This window comes from Capra hircus, chromosome 7, assembly GCF_001704415.2.
Source record: "Capra hircus breed San Clemente chromosome 7, ASM170441v1, whole genome shotgun sequence".
NCBI classification, from domain to species: Eukaryota; Metazoa; Chordata; class Mammalia; order Artiodactyla; family Bovidae; genus Capra; species Capra hircus.
The window spans coordinates 2,639,096-2,659,804 of NC_030814.1; the positions used below are offsets into that span (position 1 = coordinate 2,639,096).

Sequence of the window (20,709 nt, forward strand, 5' to 3'; positions counted from 1 at the left end):
CACTGTTTCTATCACTTAGTGCTTTACTCGCTAAGTCGTGTCCGACTCTTGCAACCTCACGGACTGTAGCCCACCAGGCTCCTCTGTCCATGGGATTTTCCAGGCAAGAATCAGTTCAGTTAAGTTCAGTCACTCAGTTGTATCTGACTCTTTGCGACCTCATGGACTGCAGCAGGCCAGGCCTCCCTGTCCATCACCAACTCCCAGAGGTCACCAAAACTCATGTCCATTGAGTCGGTGATGCCATTCAGCCATCTCATTCTCTGTCATCCCCTTCTCCTCCCGCCTTCAATCTTCAAGGCCCAGCATCAGGGTCTTTTCCAGTGAGTCAGCTCTTCGCATCAGGTGGCTGAAGTACTGGAGTGGATTGCCATTTCCTTCTCCAGGGGATCTTCCCAATCCAGGAATCGAACCCAGGTCTCCTGCATTGCATGCAGATTCTTTACTGACTGAACTATGAGGGAAGCCCTCAAGTTTCATCACTTGAAGAGGCCTAAAACTTAACGGTCAAAGTTCCATTTTATATTAGCCAAAGCCCATCCTACTGACTTAAAAACTGAGAAATCCCAAACAGAATCAAAGGAGAGTACACAGTTTGGTTTCTACTTCTACCACTACGTGAGTGTGAATGCTAGTGGCTCAGTCGTGTCCAGCTCTTTGTGGCCCCATGGACAGCAGCCCACTAGGCTCCTCTGTCCATGGGGTACTCCAGGCAAGAACACTGGCGTGGGTTGCTATTTCCTTCTCCAGGGGATCTTCCTGACCCAGGGATTGAACCCAGGTCTTCCACACTGCGGGCAGAGTCTTTATCATCCCAGTCACCAAGGAAGCCCTGCCACTGTGATATTAATTCTTTAAATACATAAATGATGCGTCTGTACTCAGAAATTGTTTATAAGTTGAATAAGCCTTTTCTTTTGTTAGAATTATGACAAATACTTTACTTTCAAAACAATTTAAATTATATTCCCAAAATGGTTTTACAATTGAATTATATAAAGAACTAGCCACAACTATGAGATAAAAACAATTATTTTTTAAAACAAATGCATAATCCATACAAAATTAATTTTTGTATATATTGATACTAATAGTTTATAATTCTTAAAGTAGGCGGTCAGAATGATTAAATATTTCTTCTCTAAAATTTTGTCACAATGGATTTCAATATAGAAAACACTGAAATTTTTACTGTTACAGAAATATTTTTAAGTCTCGCCGATGATGAGTGTTTTATTGATTTTTTCCTCTGAGAAGAATCAATATAGTAAGAAATTCGGTGTCACTTCTAGGCAAAAAAACACTTGTTTTTATTATTATCTCTTTTTAAAAAGGTCTACATAATAGAAAAGCATCACAAACAAGGATATCATGTGCTTCATTTCCTCTCCTATCAACCTATCCTCCAAAAGGTTGATTTATTTAGAACTGGGACAACATAGAGCCTGGGGAATTCATTAAGTCAGAAGGGCATTTGAACTACAAAAGCTCAGCTAACACAGAAACTCATTTAAGGATTTGAAGGTGAGGAATACATTTGTGGGGGGGGGGGGGCGATCATTCCGAAATATCTAAGTTTGTTTGTTTGTTTTAAAAAGAGAAATAAATGGCAAGGACCCTACAATGCTATTTCATAGGGATTATGCTTCTGTTTTTTTGTTTCATACGGTCTTTTGGGTAGGAAGCCATCTGCCATTCCTGGCCCTAGACAATACCATTATGGAATGCAGCGTGAAGCCACTATGGGTATATGTGTGTGTACATGTGAGGCATGCATACACAGGAAAAGGCCGTACACAGCCCCTGACTGCGTCTATCAAGGCCTTTCAGGAATTTCCCTGGAAACATTGGAAAAAAATTTTTTCATTAATGTGCTTTCAATTAAATTCTAATACAGCTTTGCAAGCCTGACAGTAACAGAATGAAGGACGTGCCAGCAATGAAATCCAGCATTCCAAAGGCTTTCATAGTGACATCAAAAATGACAGGAAGCTTTTTACTTCAAACATCACAACTTTCTCAGCCTAAGTGGGGAAAGATTTTTCCTTGTTAAGTTATCTAAAATTCTGTCAAAGAAATGGGGAAGATGAAGTTTCCGTTTTCATATGTACAGTAATAGAATATAATTAACAAGTTATACAAAAATAAGACAAGCTTTTCTGACTGACTAGACTATTTACCTATTTTTCCCAGATCTTAAAGAATATTCCAGCAAAAACATACTGAACATAGTGTAATAAAAAGACTGGTTTAAATGAAGATGCAATAAGGAATCAGCCCAAGAAAACGAAAATTTTTTCCAGACTTAAGAGGTTATCTTTTTGTCTTAGTCTAATTAAGACTAATTACCAAGAATTTAATGAATATTTGTATGCTTTTATCTCAAACATTTGAGCACAAGATTAGCTCCTTATGAGAGGCAAAGACAACAATGTTTTCTTAAAAAAAAAAAAAAACAATGCCTGGATTTTACTCAAATTAAGCACCCAAATAAGAAACCATTAAAAAAAAAACAAACTAAAATATAACATCATCGAAAATATGCAGGTACACCTCTCAGTGAGTTTGAAACAAGCTAAATAAAATTTCAACACTAACATATAAGTTTTTATGAATTTTTAATAAACATAAAAGTGAACATAATTCTCTTCTAAATCCTCAAATAAATTTAGTTATTAGTCTAACAATTTAAGTACAGAATTATTTCAAACCGAGTGTAATAATATACTATAGTGTCTACAAGTAACTCATAGGATTGAAAACATTTCTAAAAAATTCCATAATGACTGTTTTAATTTTAAAGCTATATATCACTGAGAGATTTTAGGGGCGATTAAGACTCAAATGTCATACAAACAGAAGAGAATCACCAAACACTTGAAAAAGGTCGGAAATAGTGCCCTATTGAACAGGAATCTGACTGATAGCAGTAAAAGCTACTTTCTATGAAAGGGCAATGTTAAATACTCTGGATATTTTATCTTCATGATTGTTTGCATTTGTGCTAGACAAAAAGGATGTAAAGCAGTGTTTCCATCTTTAATAGGCACAAAGGCCCATCTGTAAATTGACAAATCCTATTTTTTTAGCAATAAAGTAGAATTGATCTTTTTTCATGAATTGATATGTTATTTTTATCAAAAGCTTATTTTACCTAATGTTCACTTTCCACTATGAAATCAGAAGCAAGACTCTTATTAACAAATTCCTTAATTAACAATTTTTGTACTTTTTGAGACTTTGAGTTTGTTCAGTCTTTAGGTAATAATACAACTATGATTATCATAATGATTAGGCAGAATTACATGCTGATCAGATTCACATTCTTATACAGTTCCTCCCGAAACAATATTAATGTCACTCTTCCCAAAAGATATACAACTTAATCAAACCTGAATATCACCTTACTTCCATGACTTTCCACTTCCCTGACTGCCTATTTGTGCACCTTCCAGGATCTCTAATAAGAGACCCTATCTCTAGCAAAATATATTTTTTAAAAGTCATTCATTTTTGGTCTCATACTTCTCCAATACCTTCTGATTTCTCCTGACTTTGCTCTTTCTTCCCTGCTTCTTTAGTTCCTTTACTCAACTTCTTTTTATGAGTAATCGTTTTTTCTCATTATTTTTATCCATTTACTTTTTCCAGTTGTGCCTGTGACTCTCATTCATTCTCGTTCATCTCATCGCATTGCTGCCATTTTTTCTACAGCTTTATTTTTTCAAAATCAAACATCCTGACCTGAAGCTCATACAATATTGCAGAGAAAATGCACCACTGCATCAGTAGTGACATTTTAATCCATTAACTGTCTTCAGTGCAAATGCTATACCACAATTTTTATTTTTCCTATTTTTCATTTTTCTACATGTTACTGTCTGGGCTAAATAAATAAATATTAAGTCCTTAAGGATAAAGGAAGTAGTACCAAAACTACTACCAGATCATTCTGAGGAAGCAGCATGAAATCACAGCTCAGTAAATCTGAAAATTTATCAAGTTGGGATTGCCTGTACAGAACATAGTGTCATCCTGACATGATCTGGGTCGAATGTTGTAAGCATCTGAGCAAACAGATAAAAGAAGAGGCTTACTCTCTCCATGGCTTCCTAAGTGGCACTAGTGGTGAAGGGTCCACCTGCCAGTACAGGCGACGGCAGAGACTTGGGTTTCATCCCTGCGCCAGGAAGCTCCCCTGGAGGCAGGCACGGCAGCCCACGCCAGTGTTCTGGCCTGGAGAACCCCATGGACAGAGGAGCCTGGCGGGCTACAGCCCATAGGATCGCAAAGCGCGGGACATGACTGAAATGGCATAGCACACACTCTCTATGTACTGAAATTATACAAAATAAAGCTTGATAAGCTCTTCTTGAAAACTATGTATAATACTAGTGATTCAAAACTTGTAATTCTGAGAATATTATTTAGTTTTCTTAGACATGACTAGCTACATGGAGAATTCAATCTATTTATGGCAGTGATATGATATAAGAAGTTTAATTTTTATTTTTCCTATTTTTCATTTTTCTACATGTTACTCTCTGGGCTAAATAAATAAATATTAAGTCCTTAAGGATAAAGGAAGACAACCAAGGTTTAAAATACATAATATCTAAGTTGAACTTAACAACATCCCTTGTCAGAGGAAGTACAAGGTTGTTCTGTTGGACTTGAAGAAAAACACTAAAAAACATAAGCAGTTTATTATGTTATGAATGAAAATCACTATATTCTCTTATGCCAATGGTGAAAGCCCAGCATTATAATACCAACATGATAACCAATGTACAACAGACACAACTGAATCATAATTTGCTTATTTTCTAAACAGAAGCAAACAAACAAATCTTACTTGGTATATTATTATATATTATGGATGCATATCATTATTTTTCAGTATTTTTATTTTCAATCAAGTTCAAAGTAATTCAAAAATTTTTAAAAACTTAGATGTCAACAGAATCCAGAAAAATGTTAATTTTAAGGCGACAGAAGAATAATTTAATAATTCTTCTGACATCTAAAGAACAATGATCTGGACCAAAGTATGCTTTATTTTTAAGAACATTTTTCAAAGAGTGCTACTATTACAAATGTGTTCTGTACTCTATTCATCAGTGAACAACTAGTACTCAGAAGGGGCTACAAGACAGAAGAGAAGGTTCAGCCACTTATAACAAAAATTCTGCAGTGAAAAAATGGCTCTGGACAAAGGGCAGTATTCTTGATATGACTAGAACAGATCTCATCGAATATAATGTGGTTTGAAAGACTTTCAATGGAAATGGACCCTCATGATCACCTGTAGGCTTTCAGATTATACAACAAACCGTGTCTAACACCCCTGGCCTTGATTTCAGAAGCAGTCTGTGAGCAATAGTCCTCAGTGCAAATTTATAACCTCCTGAAGCACGAAAGATGCAGGATATAAAGCAGACCTCGGTGCCTGGAGGGACTCAGAATAGGCTATTTAACTCCTTTAGTGCAGTGGAAAAAAAAGGAACACGTGCTTGGAGCTGATACAGCATATTAAAATACTAATCTCATCTAACAGTAAATATTGAACATCTATCATCAGATACTATAGTCTGTTAAAGTCAAATTCACCTATGACCTAATTATCTGACATTCTTCCTTCCAGCAACATTTCTGATTAAAGTGCTCCATCAGACTGTCTTCACAGAGAGATCTACATTCTAGCCACAGTGTAAAAAATGGCAAAATAAGTAGCTATGAGAAGTTCAGTGGGAATACTACCATGATTAATCCATTTCCCTTTGTATAATGCAATTAACAGTTTTATTTTATCTAAAATTATGCTCTAAGCTCCCAATTTTTATATGTTTGAGTAAAAAACCAGCGCTTTCATAGTTGCTTTTAGATTTTAAATTAAATATGCTTCCACACATTAAAAAATAATTTGAACATATACCTCATACCATATACAAATATTATCTTGCAATGGATCAAAGACCTACATGTCAAACTACAGAACTCTAGAAGGAAACACAGGTGACAGTTTGCATGACTTTGCACTAGACAATTTTTTTTAGATACAGCAACAAAAGTATGTGCAATGAAAGAAAATTAGATAAACGGACTTCCTCAAAATTAAAAACTTTTGTGTGTCAAGACAATTCCAAAAATGATGGAAAAAAATTTTCAAATTATGTCTCTGATAAGGGGCTTGTATTCAGAATATATAAAGAACTCATAACTCAACAATGAAGGAAAATCACCAATTAAAACATATACAGTGGATATGAATAGTCATATCTCCAAAGAATACATACAAGTGACCACAAATCACATTAAAAGATACTCAATATCATCAACTGTCAGGAAAATGCAAATAAAACTACAATGAGATACCATTTCATATCCACTAGGATGTCTATAATTTTTAAAAAAAATGGGAAAATAAAAAGTGCTGCAATTGTAGAGACGAGGAACACTCAACTTATACACTTTGCTGGTGCGAATGCAAAATGCTGCAAACGTGGAAAACAGTTTGGTAGCTCCTCAGAAATTAAACACAGAATTACCACATGACCCAGCAATTCCTTGGTATATAACTGAAAGAACTGAAAACATACATTCCCGTTAAAACTTGTATTTGAATGTTCACTGCAGCTTTATTCATAACAGCCCCGAAGTAGAACAACCCAAATGTCCATTAGCTGATGACAGGTAAACAATGTCAGACAAACCCCCATAAGGGAACAGTATTCACTCATAAAGAGCAATGAAGGTCCAATAACTGCTGCACCGTGGATGAATCAGGAAGACGTCACAGCAAGTGAACGAAACCAGGCAGGAGAAGGCCACATAGCGTATGACTCTACTTGTGTGAAATGTCCAGGACAGGCAAATCCATAGGATCGAGACTAGATGAGTGATTACCAGGAAACTGAAAAGGGGGAAAGTTAGGAGCAACTGCTAAGGGGAATGGAGCTTCTAATCAGGGAGACTGAAAGGCTCTGTATTTACATAATGGTGACGGCTCTACAACAATGGATATGCTAAAACCACTGTGTGTGTATGCTGAAATGGTGAGCTTCGCATTGTGTGAAGTATATCACAATAAAATAAATTAATTGGCTTAAGTGTGCCATTTTGGCAGGGTTCTTAAGAAGTGTTAAAAAAATTGTTTACAGTAATTAAAATTTTTCCTTCTTCTACACTACCTTTACCAAACTAGAATACTCAAAAATGCTAAACTATGTCAGAAAAAAATTTTAATTATAATTAAATAGCCTCTAAAGTTTATTAATCTTAGATTCTCATACTACCTGAAACCTTCACATTCACAATAAGACTCAAGAGCTCAGCTACCTGTGCAGTTGAGGGGAAAATCTTCAAGTACACAGGATATTTAACACCTTACAGAGATAGTTCTGTACCTTCACTCGTAGCGTGCCACAGTCTTTTCAGTTCATAAGATTTCTGAATAAACCGGGGAATGTCAAAGGGCAGATATAATTAACTGATGGATATAATGACTGCCTTAATCATGAAGATAAATGCGAGATGAAGCGCAGATTCCCTAGAATTCTTGATTACAGAGGGAAATTTTCTTAAATGAAATGGGCATTTCATAGCTTCAAGGATGTTGATAAGTTTATTGAAATGTATATATGAATGAGGTACATGCTTTGTGGGAAAGGCACTTCATTTCAGATAAAAGCAGTTAGTAAACACCAAATTTTAACCTATATCAATCACTGCCAACTTAGTAATTTTACTTAAGAATAAGGTAAATACCACTTTTAAGTGGAAACAAAACATGTAAATCTCTTAAGGCATTTAAAAAGCTATGAGATATATCAATTAATTAGGAAGACTGTATACACTATATCTGACATACTTTTAGGAGTGCTAACCCCATACAACTTCATCTTAATGAACAAACAGGATTTCTCCTTTGTTTCTAGACGTAAATCTATGTGTCTTAAAAGAAAAGAAAAACCTCTTTCATCCTGTTTAAAAAACACTTTAAATAATTCCTTGTAAGAACTGCTTCTTTTTCTTCTAATGTGCTGTGCTTAGTCGCTCAGTCATGCCCGACTCTCTGTGACCCACAGACTGTAGCCCACCAGGCTCCTTTATCCATGGGATTCTCCAGGCACGAATCCTTGAGTGGGTTGCCATACCCTCTTCCAGAGGATCTTCCCAACCCACGGACTGAATGGAGGTCTCCTGCATTGCAAGTGGATTCTTTATCATCTGAGCCCTTTTCTTCTAATAAAAATTATCAAAGAAACTCTCCTCATAGAGTCTCTGAAACTTCTCATAAATTCTTAATCAAGTCTCCTATGCTCTACTTTGACTGTCAAATCATAATAAACCATCTTACGAACTACTATTTATCTGTAAAGTTGTAAATTTACGAAAATAAGAGTAGGAGATAAGACCTGAAAGAGACGTACTCTGTCATGTGGCTCTTGCACATAATGTTTATTTTCATTCGCTACTTATGCCATATGAGATTGTCTACATTAGTTTTCTTCTGTGGATGCTTCTGAACGCTGAAAGTGACAATGGCAGCATCAAAGGTTAAAAAAAGATAAATTGAAAATCTCTTTTACGCAAAACATACTTTTCTTCCTTTTTTTAAATTAAAATACCTGATGCTTTGCCACAGTTGTATATAAAAGATTGTTGCTTGAGTGGAATAAAAATGGGAATATGTCTAACATATTAAAAAGTGTGCATGCTCAGTCATTAGATCGTGTCCAACTCTTTGTGACCCTGTGGACTTCAGCCCACCAGGCTCCTCTGCCTATGGGATTTCCCAGGCAGGAGTACTGGAGTGGGTTGTCATTTCCTCCTCCAGGGGAGCTTCCCAACCCAGGCATCAAACCTGTGTCTCCTGCTTGGTAGGTGGATTTTTTACCACTGAGGCACCAGGAAAGCCACATATTGAAAAGGAACTATAGCAAATATAGCCAAAATGTGAACGAACATTGAACTAATCTAAGGTTAAGAAGCACTATTTTTTTTAATGCATGAGTAGGTCACATTGTTTTAGTTAAACTTTTAAAGAACAAGAAATAATATTAAGATATTATGTTGTAGAAACTTGGCAAGATGGGGGGAAAAGCATCTAATTAGTTTGTACTGAATATTGTTTCAACCATCATTCAATAAAATACTATAAAGCTCTATACTGTGAGGCATGGCTAGAATAAAAAGCTTGATGACTTAGGTAATGAAGCAAAAAAATACTTTATACTTTTATATATAAATAGAATAAGAATTTTTTTATCTTGCTTGGCTATAGCTGCTATTAGAAGTAGTGAATATTCTATACATTACCATGATGTGCCATGCCCAAATTTCAAATAGATTTTAATTTTCCAATTAAAACATTTATAAAATATGAACACATATAAACTGATACATTTTTAAAATACATATATAATAATCCCTATTATAAAAATGTTTCACTGTAAAAGAATTATATTTATAGTTTTCTTCAAATAATGCTATAAAATACATAAAATACTATAAATATATGTAGTACAGAAAGTCTACAAATCAAATTTATTTCTTTCTTCCCTATTTCACTGTTACATGGGTCTTACTATACACATATCATTAATATACACACAGATTCACATGCACACCTAAGTTAAATTGTCCACTTATCTTTCCATTGATAAATACAAATTTACATGACATTCACTGATATGTCAGAAAAAGCTAGGCAATGAGTATTTTCAGTAATGTATAGAGTTCATCGTACTTACTGAAGAGCCCAGTGCAGACTTTGGAGACCTAATGATTCCAGCAATTGAGTGACGAATAGACTCAAATCTGGACAGCCTCTCCTTCCTTTCCTGGAAAGATGCAGAAAGAAACTGTTAGCAGTAGTAAACTGTCTGGTATGTACACAGCTAAGCTAGGCAATCAGGTGTTTATCTGCAGCTTAAGTCCATTCACTCTGTCTTGCAAGTAAATAAAATGCAAGTTTGCTAACATTACAAGTGATAAGTAATCAAATGCACATGAACTCTGCAGCATTTTATTTGCGTGTTTGCTCCATAAATATGATTTGGGAAAAAATAAGAAATAGAAATTCAAGAGATAAGAGAAAACAAGAAATGCAAAGAAAACCCACAGAAACACAAGCATTAGCACATAGGGGGGAAAATAGACACAAACTAGAAGCAAACACAACATTTTTGACGGTTGTGAGGGATTTTCAAGGAAAAATCGGGAGTGGAGGGGGCAGGAGGAGAATTGTACGGAATGTATTTCTAAACAGCGAATTTCACTTGAGCAGCGTGGAGGTTTCCCGGAGACTGACATGATGATGAGGACGATGGCAACGAACAGGAGAAGGCAAACCATGCAGGCAGGGGCAGCAGCTCTGCTACTAAGGGAGCACATCCAGGCTACTATTTGCTACGGGATGCATTTCTGCGGGTCACATACCACAACGGAAGCAAACTCTTCCTTAAAATTTCAAATCCTTAGATCCGCTCTACAGACACAGGTGATGGGAGAGGTAACAGAGGTTAGGAAAGAAGAGCAGGAGGGAAAACAACGCTGAGACCTGGAGGTGAGCAGGACAGCAGAGCGCGAGGGAGGGGAGTAAAAGCACTAACGGCCCAGGAGCGACTACAGTTCCGCCGCTGCAGCCAAGAGCCTGCATCACAGCGCCAAGCTCTGCACCTCCATGTCTTCCGACAGCAGCGATGCTCGCTCCTGCGCGTCAGTGGGAGATAACTAGAGCAGGCCACAGACAGCATCCTCTCACGGATAAACACTGCCTCCGGCCACAGCAGTAAACAGAGGACGTCGCGGCATCGCGCCGCCAGCCTCTGCGGCTGCCTCAAGGGCCCACCCTGAGAGCACTCGGGACGGCGAAGAAAGCGGACGCTGGCCCTCGATACTCGAGGTGCACGTCAACGGGACGACTTCAGAGAGCCGGGCCCCTGCGCCTTCCCACGCACAGAGAAGGACTCCATTCATTACCACGAGAGGGCCGCCTTCCTTCAGTCAGCGGTCACCTACCGAGGTTCCGACTACCTGGCTGGGTGCAGGGACTCCCATCCGTCATGACCCCTCCCTCGCCTCTTCGGGGCAATCTCTCCAGACCTGTCTGAGGGGCTGTGTCCTGGGCTTCCGTCCTCAACAAGCCCATCGATAAAACAGAATTCCCAAGCTTTAGGTCGAGTGTTTTGTTTTGTTTTTCAATTGACACTTTGTCTCCAATACCTAGAGTGTAGTATATCTCTTTATATAGTAAATATTTTTCATCACATGCTACCTGGTAAACATCGTATTTCCTGGAGTTTAACCTTTGTCTCTCCACTTGCTTATTGCCAGGTTATTTGCTGTCATTCTATGAGTTGTGGTACTGTTAGTTTTTATTATTCTACAAACATATACCTACTAATACCTTAAAATAATCTTAGGAGATCAATTGGGTCAATGCTCTTAAAATATTAAAGGGAGTAGAATCCCAATGTAGGAGTACTATGAGAACAGAACAGAAAATTACATGGGAGGTTATGCAGAAAAGTGGAAAATTCAATGGAGAGATTTAAGTATCAGGAAGTATTTTATTTGTATGTGTTTACAGCAATATTCGCTGTCATGGTAAAAATAACTCTCCTCAAGCTACATCTTGGGCATCAAACCCTACAAAGTAAAGAGAATAATTTCTCCCCAAGCCCCTTAATAATACTGAAGAGAAACATTTTCTTAAAAAGCTATTACTAACTAGGTAGATAGGTCTAGGTGTGGAATAAAATAATTGCTTCCCTTACATCAAGTTACAAAGTATAATACTGTCTGTATTCAAAGGAATATGATCAGTGAAAGAACCCTTTCATTTAAAAACACTCTTTAAATAACGTGATCTTAAAAAAACGTATTATTAGAAGGAATAAATAGACTTTAAGTTTTATATAGGAATAATCAAACACAAACAGAGTTTATAAAACATTTTAACCAGTGTCAGCTCACTTGGTGCCCAGATTTCCACAAATAAAACGTGAAATTCTTTTACCAAAAGAATTTCTGGTCAGTGCAGCATTACATATCAAGTTTAAATAATCCACCTAACAATATATTAAATTATGCTGATTACTGTGTCAATGAATTAAATGGCAACTTTAACAATTAAAATTAAAAAGCTTCTCTTCAGTTACCATGGACAAAGCGTCTAATTTTGCCTGTAGGCCTGCCAAGGCGGTGATGATTTAACAAGGTAAAGAGATTTCTCCAGATAAACAGGGATCAGTTCTGGCTATAAGTCCCTCAGAGTGGACACAGCTGTGGGCCAGTGAAGGAGGGAAAGGAGAGGCAATGTGATGAAGTAATATATGATGTTATGAAATAATATTATGATGAGTGGCCTATAAAAATTCCATAGTACAGCCATAAAGCTATCTTGAAAGAACAGATGCAGGATCAGTTTCACATCTCATTTAAGAACAGCTTTTCATGCCATTAAAATTAAAGCAGAGCTTCTCAATAGCTCTCTCAATCTATATACATATACACATAATAACTAAGAGACTTCCATAATAATTAAAAGCCTATCTATGATAAATCTTTCAAAATATTTTGAAAGAAATAATATCTTAATTTCAGTTCAAGTAAAACCAAACCTATCCAGTTGCCAAATCACTCTTCACTGAAACTCTCAAATTATAGTAAAATAGGTTCTCAAGTTACCTTTATCTCCTGTCCAAAAGCAAAGATCTAAAAGGCAAGTACTGAGGTTTTGCTAAAAATTAACAGCAGAAAAACATCTATTTCTGCTTTATTGACTATGCCAAAGCCTTTGACTGTGTGGATCACAATAAACTGTGGAAAATTCTTCAAGAGATGGGAATACCAGACCACCTGACCTGCCTCTTGAGAAATCTGTATGCAGGTCAGGAAGCAGCAGTTAGAACTGGACATGGAACAACAGACTGGTTCCAAATAGGAAAAGGAGTACATCAAGGCTATATATTGTCACCCTGCTGATTTAACTTATATACAGAGTACATCATGAGAAATGGTGGATTGGAAGAAACACAAGTTGGAATCAAGATTGCCGGGAGAAATATCAATAACCTCAGATATGCAGATGATACCACCCTTATGGCAGAAAGTGAAGAGGAACTAAAAAGCCTCTTGATGAAAGAGAAAGAGGAGAGTGAAAACGTTGGCTTAAAGCTCAACATTCAGAAAACTAAGATCATGGCATCTGGTCCCATCACTTCATGGGAAATAGATGGGGAAACAGTGGAAACAGTGTCAGACTTTATTTTTTTGGGCTTCAAAATCACCGCAGATGGTGACTGCAGCCATGAAATTAAGACGCTTACTTCTTGGAAAGAAAGTTATGACCAACATAGACAGCATATTGAAGAGCAGAGACATTACTTTGCCAACAAAGGTCCATCTAGTCAAGGCTATGGTTTTTCCTGTGGTCATGTATGGATGCGAGAATTGGACTGTGAAGAAAGCTGAGCGCCAAAGAATTGATGCTTTTGAACTGTGGTGTTGGAGAAGACTCTTGAGAGTCCCTTGGACTGCAAGGAGATCCAACCAGTGCATCCTAAAGGAGATCAGCCCTGGGTGTTCTTTGGAAGGAATGATGCTAAAGCTGAAACTCCAGTACTTTGCCCACCTCATGAGAAGAGTTGACTCATTGGAAAAGACTCTGATGCTGGGAAGGATTGGGGGCAGGAGGAGAAGGGGATGACAGAGGATGAGATGGCTGGATGGCATCACTGACTCGATGGACATGAGCTTGAGTGAACTCTGGGAGATGGTGATGGACGGAGGCCTGGGGTGCTGAGGTTCATGGGGTCACAAAGAGTCGGACACGACTGAGTGACTAAACTGAACTGAACTGAGCTGAACAGCTCTTCCAAGTGACAGTCTATATAGATGCCGAAGTAAATTACAAATTAACAACCTGAATGAAAAAGCACATAACTGGTCTCAAAGCAAGGCTCTTAAAAGAGGCACTAAGGAAGAAAGAATAAGATTCTTGATGTCAGAAGAAAAAAGAGTGTAAATCTGGGCAAACCACTGAACTACTCCGGCTCTTAGGTTTCCATATTAGCAAATAGAAGAACCCTGAGCTAGACAAAAGTTTTCATCTCGAAACTTCTCTGACCATTGCTCAACTGCCCAGTCATCTATACTGCTCTGATCACTAAGGACGCTCTCAGAGAAGAGTTCCACTGTATCAGGCTGGCAGCCAGAGTTACTCCCCCGGGGGACTCAGGCACCCCCTGCCTGCCAGAGCCCTCAGAACTCGTCCCTAGACGGGAAGGGGGAAAGAACTATGGAGAGAAGTGACACCAGAACACTCTTCGGTTAATAATAGCGCATTCATTGAAGCAGTAGCCATGTATTATTTCTCCTAGACTTCTGTAAATAAACTCAATCAAATAACATTCTTAGAAGGAACAATGAAAGTGATTATTTGTCCCTGCAGGAACAGTCAGATGTTTATTCAAATCAGCAGGCAGTAAGATTCAAGAAAAAGATAATATTCACAATATTCACTCTCAACCTCCAGGCTGTGTGCCAAATATCTTTGGGACTTCTTATGCAAAGCAGCCATGAAATTTGGAGTGATTTTGTGAGGAATAGCTGCAGGGAAATTACAATGCTAGAGAAGATTGTCTCTCAAAAAAAAAATTCTAAACTGTTGATAACTCCATAATATAAATGAAACACTGCAAATACCAATAAGTCCTTCATAAAAGGAATGGATTTATAAATAAACAAATACCTTAGTCTTCTGCAGATGCTGATCTGCTGGAGAGAATGAAGGACACACAGTTTCTACTCCCATCACAGTACAGAATTTAAGCATCAAAACACTTTCTAAATGATTTATTCTAGCAATTGGGTTCTTACTGAAGAAAAATTATTTTAGAAGTATTTACTGCCTGGGAAACTCGTTCGTCATACTGTTTTTTTTGATGCTTGCATATTAAGAATATTTATTAAAGGAAAGACAATAACAGTGAAATTTGCTCAGTTGTGTCCCACTCTTCGCAACCCCATGGACTATACAGTCCATGGAATTCTCCAGGCCAGGTTACTGGAGTGGGTAGCCTTCCCCTTCTCCAGGGGATCCTCCCAACCCAGGGATCCAACTTAGGTCTCCTGCATTGCAGGTGGATTCTTTACCAGCTGAGCCACAGTTCAGTTCAGTTCAGTTCAGTCACTCAGTTGTGTCCGACTCCTTGAGACCCCATGAATCGCAGCACGCCAGGCCTCCCTGTCCATCACCATCTTCTGGAGTTCACTCAGACTCACGTCCATCAAGTCGGTGGTGCCATCCAGCCATCTCATCCTCTGTTGTCCCCTTCTCCTCCTGCCCCCAATCCCTCCCAGCATCAGCATCTTTTCCAATGAGTCAACTCTTCGCATGAGGTGGCCAAAGTACTGGAGTTTCAGCTTCAGCATCATTCCTTCCAATGAACACCCAGGGCTGATCTCCTTTAGGATGAACTGGTTGGCTCTCCTCGCAGTCCAAGGGACTCTCAAGAGTCTTCTCGAACACCACAGTTCAAAAGCATCAATTCTTCGGCACTCAACTTTCTTCACAGTCCAACTCTCGCATCCATACATGACCACTGGAAAAACCATAGCCTTGACTAGACGGACCTTTCTTGGCCAAGTAATGTCTCTGCTCTTCAATACGCTATCTAGGTTGCTCATAACTTTCCTTCCAAGGAGTAAGTGTCTTTTAATTTCATGGCTGCAACCACCATCTGCAGTGATTTTGAAGCCCCCAAAAATAAAGTCTGACACTGTTTCCACTGTTTCTCCATCTATTTCCCATGAAGTGATGGGACCAGATGCCATGATCTTCGTTTTCTGAATGTTGAGCTTTAAGCCAACGTTTTCACTCTCCTCTTTCTCTTTCATCAAGAGGCTTTTTAGTTCCTCTTCACTTTCTGCCATAAGGGTGGTGTCATCTGCATATCTGAGGTTATTGATATTTCTCCCGGCAATCTACAAGGGAAGCCCCCCCAAAAAGAAAGACAACCCCCTTGCTAAGTCAAGCATTTTCACGTTTTGAAATAGGAAACTAAATGCACAAAAGGAATGCTTGAATGATTAAGATTTTGTCTTAAACTAACAATGCTGAAGAAATCTATGGTATAATAGAATGGGGTTCAAGGAAACCCAGGCTGTAATGCTCCCCATCATACTGCCTGCCTTCCTGACTCTGTATCCTTTAAATAAGGTGCCTTCTCCTCTAGGGAAACAAATCCCAAGTGTCAAGCTATAATCAGTTCGCTTCCTGTTCAATATCTAAATGTAATTTTTGTTCCATGGAGCTTTTCTCAAGTGTAGGAACAAATATGTATTAAAATTCTTTTTATAAAGTATCCAGAAGTGCAAGATGCACACCAACCCGTTTCCTTTGAGGACCTCACTGACTCAATGTGCATACTGATAGATTTTTCTCAGGAAGCAACGGTGCATTGCAGTAACGTAAAAAAGTACACTATTATGAATTAAGTCATTACGACATCTTAACTGAAATTCTGCTATTAAAATAATTAAGGGACATAATAATAAGACCATACATTTATCCCCTTTGCTTAAACTAACAAATTGTAAAACATATATGTTATAATGTAGAGAATACGTGGAGAATTAAAGTGTTACTCCATTAGAGGTCCCTATGTCTAGCAATCGAGGCACTTTCCCAAGTTCAGCCTCACCCTCAGGAACTCCCAAGCTCATTATCATATTTAACACACTGCTCTGATCAGGCCAAAACCACCCCTTTGTCACTAGCTGTGTAAGCGGCACGTGCCTCTCCCAGCGGCTTTGTTCTCTCTCCTCCTCTTCCCTCTCTGTCTCCCGTTTCCCTCTTTTCCTCCCATCCGGCTCCCGGCTCACAGTGTTTAGCTACCATCATTCGGGTTTTACTAATACTGACAAGGACATGTGGGCAATACCCATCTTTGGTCTGTTGTGAATAGTGCTGTAATGAACATTCATACATACATACTTGAGTATCTGGTTTCAACTCTTTCGGGGATTTATCTAGGAATGGAATTGCTGGGGGTATGGCAGATCCAACCAGTCCATCCTAAAGGAGGTCAGTCCTGAATATTCATTGGAAGGACTGATGCTGAAGCTGAAACTCCAATACTTTGGCCACCTGATGTGAAGAACTGGCTCATTTGAAAAGACCCTGATGCTGGGAAAGACTGAAGGTGGGAGGAGAAGGAGACCCCAGAGGATGAGATGGCTGGATGGCATCACCCACTCAATGGCATGAGTCTGAGTAAACTCCAGGAGCTGGTGATGGACAGAGAGGCCTGGCATGCTGCAGTCCCTGGGGTCGCAAAGAGTCAGACATGACTGAGCGCCTGAACTGACTGAACTGATGGCAATTCTATATTTAGCTTCCAGAGGAACTGCCAGACTGGTTGGCCCATTTTACATTCCCACCGACGACGTATGAGACGTCTAAATTTTTCACATCCTCGCCAACACTTGTTATTCCTGTTTCTCTGATTATGAACATCCCAGTGGTTGTGGAGTGCTGCTTGCCTTCATTTTTTAAGGGCACTTTCACTGAAGACAGAAGTCAGAGTTGAGGTTTTTTCTTCTCTTCCAGAGCTTTGCGTTCTGGTCCCTATTGTTCCTGGCATGAAGTCAGCAAGAATCCATGCATTATTCCCCTGTACATAATGCTTCTTTCTTTTTTCAGTTTGATTTTTGCTTTTATTTATTTTAATATAAATTTATTTATGTTAATTGGAGGTTAATTACTTTACAATATTGTATTGGTTGCGTTGTAATCAACCAGGATATAAGTACATGTAAATTTTTCTTTTAACTATTCTTTTTGGGGTCTGTTAAATATCCTGGACTTCTGGATTGAAAGTGTTGGAAAACACAACCATGTCTGTTCAAATACGTTTCTACTCCCATCTCTCTTTCCTTTCTTAAATTCTAATTATACATGTATGTTAGTACTTTTGATATTACCCCATGATTTCAAATACTCAGTTGTCTATTTTTATCTTTTTGCTTCATTCTAATACTCTAAATCACCTGTCTTCACAGCTCACTGTAATTTTCCTGTGTCCAGTCTACTGACAAGTCCAGCTAATGAATTTCTCAGTTCTGATAAATTTTTCATTCTAGAATTTCCATGATCCACATTGCTGATCAGCTGCTCCATACACTGCTGCTGCTACTGCTGCTAAGTCGCTTCAGTCGTGTCCGACTCTGTGTGACACTTGTATCTTTTCACACATATTGTATATCTTTTCTTAGACCCCTAAGCATTTTCATAAGCTATACTAAAGACGCTAATAATACCAGGGCCATCTCTAAGGCTTCTTATTTTCTGAGCTATAGGTCACGTTTCTTACTTTTTAGTGGCCATACAATGTTTAACAGATGGCTTCTATTAAAAAAAAAGTAGAATCTGAATTCTACATGTTTACCTCAAGAAAGAGGCACACATGTTCCTTTTTCTTCTTTCAGGATGCTAGACCTAGGCCGTAGTTAATAAGCTGGGCTTCTCCTCTGCTACTGCTTTGGTTTGAATTAATCCATCACCAGCTTCAAACATTTGAGGCTAGATAAGTTTTTCTTCTGGAGAAGGCAATGGCACCCCACTCCAGTACTCTTGCCTGGAAAATCCCATGGACGGAGGAGCCTGGGAGGCTGCAGTCCATGGGGTTATGAAAAGTCGGACACGACTGAGCAACTTCACTTTCACTTTTCACTTTCATGCATTGGAGAAGGAAATGGCAACCCACTCCAGTGTTCTCGCCTGGAGAATCCCAGGGACAGGGGAGCCTGGTGGGCTGCCGTCTATGCGGTCACACGGAGTCGGACACGACTGAAGCGACTTAGCAGGAGCAGCAGTAAGTTTTTCTTCAGCTGTGGATGGAATCTGAACTGTGGCCAGAATCTGACCTGTGGCCAGAATCTGAATCTGTGGCAGAAGGCAGGCTCTGGGGAGCTCTCTTTCCTCTCCAGGCTCACCCGCTACTTTATATCTAAGATAACTTTCTATCTTCTCTAGCCTTCAGAAGGCCACTGTTCCCAGCTCTGTGAAGACCCACAAGTCACTGCAGAGAATCCATCTGAGAGAGGGCTCCGGTGTTCTTTTGTCAGTAAAAACCCAGAGGGCTCAGTCCTCCTGCCCCTGACCTCAAACGGCCACCCCGCCCCCCTCGGACAATACGGCAACACTTTCTACACTTGAGGAGGATGTCACTCGGAATATCTTTCTCAAGCGTCCATCTCTGATTCCCTGCTGAACTCAATGAAGATGTGAGCAGACCAGAAGCAGCTTCACTCTGCGGGACGGGCTCCCCCAGATTCTAATCTGTCCCGCCAGCCTACACACTGCTATCACCAGTTTGGTTAAAGCTTGTTCAGTTGATTTCTCCTTATTCCTTTCAGTGGAACTTTCTTCTTATTACACAGCTCCACCGAGGATGGAGGAAATCATAGGTCTCTTTTTTTTTTCCTAAGAAAGCTTGTCACTTTCTGGATTTTGGTTCATTTAGGTTTCTTTCTGTCCTCAGATCTCTGATGAGTCTTTAACTATTCATTTGTACTGTGTTCTCTGATAAGTAACCTACTAGTCATCATTTTATTTATCCTTATTCACAAACCAAGAAAATAAAAAGACATACTTTAAGGGTCTTCAGTATGACAAAGAAGTCGTTAATTTATCAGAAGTTACAGACTTGAATTTAACTACTATTTTCTACAGCAGTCAACTATCACAAAAGGCCTTTAAAGACTACATTTCTCAGAAAATTATTTAAAGGGTTAATGTCCAGACTTCTCAAAAATTTTGATTGCTATTCTGTTTTGGTTTTCTTTTGTTGATTGCTTTTGGGAGGTAAGGGAGATGAAGTTTATTGGTCTTGTATTTGCTGCAGGCCTCACAAGGATACTATAAAGACTACTATGTAACATATTTCATTTTTGTAAAAGGTTTTAAGTTTCCAACTTTAGCTGAGAAGTTTCATGAATGGAAACATACTGCTTGATAGTCTCATACTGCACATGTATCAATAATCCTCTTATCTGTTCAGAGCTCCTTTTGTAACTAGAACTGAGAACATTCCAGGTTTCAAGGCCTCAGTCAAGACTTTATTAGAATGGAATCAGAAACAGCAGGATTCAAAAGAAAACCCTGACTTAAAAAAGAGAAAATCATAAATTTTAAAGAAAGGAATGTGGTATGTATAATGTTACACTTGCATTATCAGCAAATAAAATGCAACCGGGAAACCTGTTTTGGAAAAAAGCAAACTAGGTTCTAAGCGTCTGTCTCAGCCTCAGCCCTCCTGAGAGAAAATACCACACTGCAGCCTTGTGGCACCACCGCCTGAGAGTGAAGTCGATGTGATAACAGGCACAGCTGAGAAACGAGGGCAAATGCTTGACGACATGGTTTTGAATTTCTGGGCATATCCAGAAATCTGGGGGGACAAATTCTCTTTTTTGCTTTAACTAATCTGCCATTGTTGACTGCTATTATGGAATGAATACAGTAGGCTTTCTTAGAATATCCATGAGTAATTAAAGATTACTAATAAATAATTACAACTATCACAACTGTCACTAACAAAATCATGCACTAACATTTTTAACGTTTTGCACATATGTTAACTTCTAACAGGAAAATGAACATTTTAATATTGAAATGCATTAACATAAATGTAA

At 38.6% G+C, this 20,709-nt stretch overlaps 1 protein-coding gene across 4 annotated transcripts in view; it reads right to left on the minus strand.

Annotated features, from left to right (window-relative positions):
* FER (FER tyrosine kinase) overlaps window positions 1-20,709 on the minus strand; it is a 465,560-nt gene that overhangs the window by 236,117 nt on the left and 208,734 nt on the right. For all 4 annotated transcript variants that reach the window (XM_018049986.1, XM_018049985.1, XM_013965817.2 and 1 more), the window contains one exon: window positions 9,756-9,845. In XM_018049986.1, the coding sequence (XP_017905475.1) occupies window positions 9,756-9,845 (90 nt within the window). The remainder of the gene's footprint in view (window positions 1-9,755; window positions 9,846-20,709) is intronic.